The 6,970-nt window shown below is 44.7% G+C and overlaps 1 protein-coding gene across 1 annotated transcript; it reads right to left on the minus strand.

The window, feature by feature from the left end:
* Positions 1-3,469: 3,469 nt before the first annotated feature.
* On the minus strand, positions 3,470-6,373 carry LOC147883973 (uncharacterized). Its single transcript, XM_087399039.1, has 3 exons — positions 4,911-6,373; positions 4,396-4,811; positions 3,470-4,284 (listed from the first exon to the last, which is right to left on the minus strand). The coding sequence occupies exons 1-3, from the start codon at positions 5,073-5,075 to the stop codon at positions 3,837-3,839; spliced, it is 1,029 nt and encodes a 342-aa protein (XP_087255165.1). The 5' UTR covers positions 5,076-6,373; the 3' UTR covers positions 3,470-3,836.
* Between the last annotated feature and the right edge of the window lie 597 nt (positions 6,374-6,970).

Below are 6,970 nucleotides of genomic sequence, written 5' to 3' on the forward strand. Positions count from 1 at the left end.
TTGCCTACAAAGACTTGGCTGACAGACGATTGAACTACTCGACGGGACTACGCTACGGAACAGAGAATGACGAAAAACCCTCCCCGTCTCCTTCGAGGGTAGCTACTTTATTCGGGCTGTCGAAAAATGCTCATCAGTATGCGTGAGGTGAAAACAGACGTCAAGAGCCCAGTTGCCAAGACGAGTGTCTCAATCCACAACTTCTTTCAAATATATCCATAGCTGCAATCAAGCAAATGATACAATATTAAGGAGTTGCCAAGACGAGTGTGTCTCAATCCACAACTTCTTTCAAATATATCCATAGCTGCAATCAAGTGGCTCAGTCTGTACACTCACCAGCACCTCTATGCACAACCGCTAGAAAATCCTTGGCATAACCAATAGGAAAAACCTTGGTTTGTTTCGTTGAATTGCTTCTTACCCAACATTCAAATGGGCATTTATTCATTCTGTACAAAATCCCCGCTCATGTAACAGATAAGCAATTGGTGGTATACCTTGACCAGTCAATTGACGTGTACTAGTCTCAACGAAAAGTCCATGCACCTTAATATCAACGTACCACATGGTCAACCCCTCATTCAATTGTGAGACCATGGGAAGGGATTGCGCCGTGCGGTATGACCTTAATATGAACTGCCACATGGTCTCCATAAAACAAACCGATGCAAAGGGAACCCCTAATTCAATTGTGAAACGCTGCAAAGGGAAACTGCTGTGGATCAATGCCGAAAGTGATGATGACGTGTGCACTATCGAGGAGTTGAGAAAGCGAGCCTCGTTGGAGACCAAGGATACTAAATGCAAGAATTGCAAAATCCTCATGGTATGCGAGGGATGAAGTTTCATGTGCAATTCAAAGCAATTCAAAGTCTCTCTCTCTCTCTCTCTCTCACACACACACACACACATATATCAATCTCTTATTAATCCTTGCATCTTTCATCTTTGTATGCTACTCAATGCCAGAGATATCCATTGATAAGTATCCTTGTTTGCTACTGCTGCTTCTCAGATATTCCATCGATGAGCATCCTTATTTGCTTCTGCTTCTTCTCCTTCTCCTTCTCTCTCTCTCTCTCTCTCTCTCTCTCTCTCACATCATATCCTACTCAGTGCCACAGATATTCAATCAATGAGCATCCTTCTCCTTCTTCTTCTCTCTCTTATCGATGTTTCTGTTCTTTCAACCATATCTATTCCATTTTCAGGCATCATTAAGTTTAGTGGTCTACTTCTGATCTTCAAATGCTTTCTTATTGACATCTTCCACAAATGACTGGAGTCAATGAGGTTGGGATCTTTAAAAGTGCATGAGATTGACTTCAAAATGGTGTGAGAGGAGGGTAGAAAACCAGAGACTGAGGCAGTCTGGAACCCACGGAGCCAAGGGGGCCGAAGGAGCCCCAAAGGGACTACCTCCATGTAGAAGGAGCTACTCAACATTAAGAGGGACAGCAGCCCCAGGGAGGCAAAGAGCCAGAATGGGTCTTCCGGCCATCCTGCCTTACCGCATTTCATCAGCAGCAGATATTGTTTTGGGATTTCATGAAGACATTGCAAGAAACATCTGGGGTAGAATAATTTAACGATGCCTTCGATCAAACCTGGTAGACTTTCGTTCAGAAACCCATAAAGCTGTACAATGGCATTTTGCAGGTATCACATGGCATACTGGACAGGAGAAACCTCTTTAATATGCTGAGAATATGAAAAAGCATAGGCAAAAGCCTATTTCTTCAGCCCTACCAATTACGAATGATTCATCAAAGCCGAGTTTCATGATTTATTGGTATACCTTGAAAGTAAAGATGGCAGGCAGACGGTTTCATGACAGAAAGATAACAAAAGCATTCTTCAGACCACCCCATTAATTACTCGAGACAAATTAAACAAAAAATGATTTAAAAAATAGTAAGACCTTTTCTCACTAATAGCCTCTGCTCAGACCACGAAGACCATCAATTACGTGAGACAAATATATAAAAAAAGTAGTTCAAAAGCCTCCGGTGAGAAAAGAGAAACAGTAACAAGAAACCTTTTTTCAATCACACCAGTGGTGTAGCTCGCTGTGAGCTGCAGAGCCCCTGATGAGGTAGCAACAAGCTTTCTAAGGCTGGATTCACATTTGGTCCACTTGTTCGAAAAATTCGTTGGGCTGCACTCTTTGTGAATTCTGGGAGCGGTGAATTCACATACACCCGGACAATTGTGGTTTTTGTGAAGCTCCAGCCATCCTCTGAGCTGACTGAGGAAATGGGCAGACAGCTGATCTTTTTTTCTTAGGTGATCCTGGACTGCCGGATGAAAATTTAGAGGATGGGCACCTACAGGACACCCGTCCACCTGTTTGTGAAAGGCACAGCAGGTGCCCTTTCCAACTTGGCAGAAAGTTATTGGAGCAGCAAACAGATAGCTGGAAATGGGTGGATGTTTGTGAATCATACCTAACTCCGGCTATTTTGTTTACATGGCTCACGTCCTGATGCTGAGGCAGACAAAAGAAGACTGCTTGCAGAGGGCCCTGGCAAAGAGAGAGAAAACAAACCTCCCTAAAGGGCAAAAGCTAGCAGCCCCTTCAATCCCACAGAGGATTACAGTCATGCGAATTATGAGAAATTTCTTAGAAACAAAGGTAAGAAAGAACATTCTAGAGACACACATATGAGATATAGGGAGCTTACATACACTAAGAAGCCATAAACAAACTACCATTGTGCTAGTACGCCCCCCAGACAAGAAAAGTAATTGCACATCTTTCGTAGGAGGAAAGACATACAGCAGACACATGCAAACGCAGAGAGAGAGAGAGAGAGAGAGAGAGAGAGACTTGGGGGGGGACAGAGGCGACTATAAAAAGGAGCCAGAAAAAGCGAAGGAATGACAGAGAACAAAGATTTTACTGGGGTGCTATTGCAAACATAAGTGCAGCCTTGCTTAATGAGTAGTTTTCTATTGTACTTTTTATTAAAAACCCTCTCCCCATTGTTCTTTTTTCTCCGGTTTTGAGCAATTCCAGAAATTGCATGGGTGCAGCCTATCGATCCCATAGACACATCATACATTGAAGTAAATCATCATAGCAGAGGCAGTATGTTATTCTCTCCACACAATGAAATCCATCAAACTACAGGCATTTCCCTGAAAGATAGTATCGACTGCTGACAGAACAAAGCCTCAGATGCTACCCAGACCATACTCCCACGGTTGAATGATCTGCAGTGAAAAAGCTGTCACTGAGAAGCCATGGGTCGACCACACTCCAGGTATTAGCTTGCCATATGCTGCAGAGTTCCCACGAATGATGAAAAATGATCAGACTATCTAAGTCACAGTGGTTCGCTCAAATTTGCAACAGAGAATGACCCCATTGAGGTTTTCAAACCCTAAATATCAAAGCAACTTCAGTTTTGATGAGAAGCGATTGTAAACGAGACTAACTGTTACCTTAGAATACCAAGGAAAGTGTTGAAAAATACAGTACATACAAACATAGAAAAAATGAGGAAGATAGCCCTTTACATTGATATGGCACAGCTTAGCATTTCCTCTAAGCCTTAAAAACACACCTTTGCTTTCAAAGACACTAACGAGTGACATTAGGACCTTTGTCAAGCATGTCTTAGACACAAGATAAATATGAAATAGCAAATCTCGTGCTCCGCCAGTGCATTCGTAAAGTTATTTCAAGGCTGGATATCACCACTCAATGCCTCATCTGAACACAGGATGCCAGTTACTGCCTCCACCCAGCTTTGTTACCAATCTGATTCAGCATATCACAGTCAGCAACAGAAAGGGGACTCTCTTGTCAATCTATGGCTTTAAAGAGTTTAAGCAGATCCACCAGTTAAGATTCTTTTGATGCTAGACTTCTGCTCTGTTGAAAGCCGTGTTGGAAACTTGATGTCAAATTTTATTCGAAGATTCCCCTTTTTCCCTTGCTCCTTAGCAATGGGCATGCCTTCCTTTGGAACGATTTTTTCATAGCCAGGATAAATTACTTCAGTGCAAGAGATCGTGAGCGTCTTTCCACTTGGCAAAGGGATGGAAATGGTGCAACCACTAAGAGCCTCTGCCAGAGTTATCTTCTGAACTACCACTAAATCGTTCCCATCTCTTTTGAACACCTCATGTGGCTTTTCATCAATAACAAAGATTACGTCAGCCGGAATGACACCAGGTTGTTCATTTCCCTTCTCAGGGAAAGTGATTTTGGTGCCCTTCTTCCAACCAGGTTTTATGGTGATTGTCAAAACCTCTTCCACTGTCGTCGTCTTCCTGCTCAGGGTTTCCCCCACATCCAAATGATTCGGTTAATAAATGGGCACAGCCGTCCTCAGGAGAAAAACTAGGTAGCAAGTAAAGTCAATGTGTGAGAACGGTACTCACCCGCCAGCACCTGATATGTTGCGGGATATCTTCATCTTCCTCACAGAACCGTTGTACAGCTCCTCCAGAGTACAAGGCAATTTGTTTTCCACAGGTGGTGCCTTTCTGAGCCCACTAGAGCTTCCTTCGTTAACATTACGGAAGACAGTATCACTCCCAAACATCCCGTCACGGAAAGGAGAGCGCCCACTCTTGGTCCTATTATTGAAAGATGTGCCATTCATGCCTGCAAATGGATTTGACCCTCCAAAAACTTCTGAAAATATATCTTCAGCATTTCTTGGATTGAATCTAAATGAGCTTTGACCAGCGCCGTTGGTATATCCTCCACCTGCGGCTCCTGGGGGCGGCATTTCTTTAAGGCCCTCTTCTCCATATTGGTCGTAGATCGCTCGCTTCTGGGCGTCACTAAGAACCTACATGCGGTATTAAGCTTGCTAAAAAAAGGGCAGGATTATTGGGGAAAACAAAACGGCGAATGCTCTCAAATGTTGGAGGGAAGAAAGGAGCTGTACCTCATATGCCTCCGAAATTTGCTTGAATTTGGCCTCCGCCTCCTTCTTGTTGCTTGGGTTTTTATCTGGATGCCATTTCATGACTAACCTTCTGTAAGCTTTCTTTAAGTCATCCTCCGAAGCGTTTCGGCCAACTTTGAGAACGTTGTAGTAATCAACGCCCATCTTCAACTCACGGCTTGGTTTAGCAAAGCATGATGATTTTCATAATCGGGAAAGCTGCAGCGAAATGACGTCGCCCTACAGTACTGCTGTCTGATGCACTTGTTGAAAACAGACGGCCAGCTTCTGCACGGAATTACAAACTAAGCCCAAAAGAGTGACTCACACACAATGGTTCTCTTAATTATAATCGGCGACGCCCGAAGTAAAAGAAACTTGTTCTGCTGGTGTAGGGCGAAAGACGCTGTCCCATCCATTGTGGCGAGGCTAGGAGCTAGGCTCCTTTACAGAGTGAGAACAAGCACGATCCGTTGAGCTCGCCTTTTAAAACGGATCGCTTTCAAGGAGAAGACAGGCACATTAGCGAGTAGTTCTGAAGAAGAAGCGTGAACAGGTCAAGGCAGATAGTGAAGAGAAACACGTGAGTAATCCATCAACAGTGCATCTGGTAAGTAGGACACAAGAGACAGGGCATTTGAAAGGGACTCTCGCAATGGGTAGGAGGGAAGAAGAAGAGGTTCAAAGGCAAGCAGAACGCAGACAGTAGCTTGATGGAGGGAGTAAGAGACGATAGGGAAGATTTATGAGGGTGATCTGCAATGATGAAGTGGGAGAAAGCTCAGGAGCACTTGATTTCGACATAGACAATCGGGGAAAAGAGGTAAAAAGAGGAGAAACAGAGGAGATAAGAGCAGGGGAAGGAATGCAGAGTGGAGGCGCGCTGTAAAGGCTACGGAAGAAGATGCAGAGGGGGAGAGAGAGAGAAGCAGAGGAGCAACAGATACGCCGGCAGCTGCAAAGAACTGCAAGGCTCGAGAGCAAAAGCAAAAGGAGATCGGGGAGGTCGCTGCTTTTTACGAGGTTCACTGCAATGGGCGGCTCGCTCAGAGCCAATTGAGGGCAGAGAAGAAGACTGGGGGCTATGAAGCACAGCACAAAAGCTGTGCAGGGGACGCAGAGGGATGGCTATGGCGGACTGCAAAGCAAATGGGCGTGATAAGCTCTCTTGCAGCTGATCCCTTTGTGTGTGTATGTATGTGTGTGATAGAGAGAGAGAGAGCGCGCTTATAGTCGATAAAAATCTTTCTGAAAGGCTATGGGCATCATCTGTTTCTCTTCTTTTTTTGAGAGAGGCGAGCTGCAGAGCTGTAGAAGCTTACTGATGCTGGAGGGAAAGGAGATAAGCAGGTACCATCTACATCACTCTGTTGTGTGTATGAGCCACAGAGATAGAGACAGAGAGAGGGCTATGGCGAGTTGTTCCTGTGCTGGTGCAGAGAAAGGAGATGAGCTGTGTGTGTGTCTTGGGGAGACAGAGCTCTATATAGAGAGGGAGAGAGAGAGAGAGCGCTTTAGCAGAGGCTAGTGCTATGGCTTCTCTGATATGGCCAATGACTGCAAGCTCTAAATAAGCTCTATTTTGGTTGTGATGTGTTATTTTGTGGGTTGTGTGCATTGTGTCTGTGCCCTGGGTGCTTTCATGCTTGTGTTTGTGTGTGTGTGTGTGTGTGCGCTGGAATTTCACCACAAAAAAAATGTGTGTGTGTGTTGTGTTTGTGTGTTTTTGTAAGGATTTCACCAAAAGTGTTAGGGGGATTTAACACCGGTGCTCTCAAATCAACACACATCTTTTCAATGTTAGGCCTGCCCAAAACACACTAGGTAGATGCACCCATAAACCCCCCACTTTTGTCATTTCTGTCCAAATAGTGACCACTGAGCCTGTACAGAGTAGAATTTGGAGCTACCCACTAGACATTTCAAATAGGCAAGCCTCTCTCTCATCTCCTCTCTTTGCCCATGAGTCACCCCAACAATCTAATCAAGCCTCACTCATCTCCCCATGAGTCACCCCTACAATCCCTCAAGTGTCTCTCTCGCCCTCCCACACATCTCCC

Source organism: Dipteris shenzhenensis, chromosome 27 (assembly GCF_047967505.1).
Source record: "Dipteris shenzhenensis isolate YYH24624 ecotype China chromosome 27, Dip_SZ_1.0, whole genome shotgun sequence".
Lineage (NCBI taxonomy): Eukaryota > Viridiplantae > Streptophyta > Polypodiopsida > Gleicheniales > Dipteridaceae > Dipteris > Dipteris shenzhenensis.

Bases quoted from the DNA above. Each gene is read 5' to 3' on its own strand.
- LOC147883973 (XM_087399039.1), bottom strand. From the start codon at position 5,075: ATGGGCGTTGATTACTACAACGTTCTCAAAGTTGGCCGAAACGCTTCG. The intron at 4,812-4,910 runs GTACAGCTCCTT...TACCGCATGTAG, and splicing joins AAATTTCGGAGGCATATGAG to GTTCTTAGTGACGCCCAGAA. The intron at 4,285-4,395 runs GTGAGTACCGTT...AACCCTGAGCAG, and splicing joins AACATATCAGGTGCTGGCGG to GAAGACGACGACAGTGGAAG.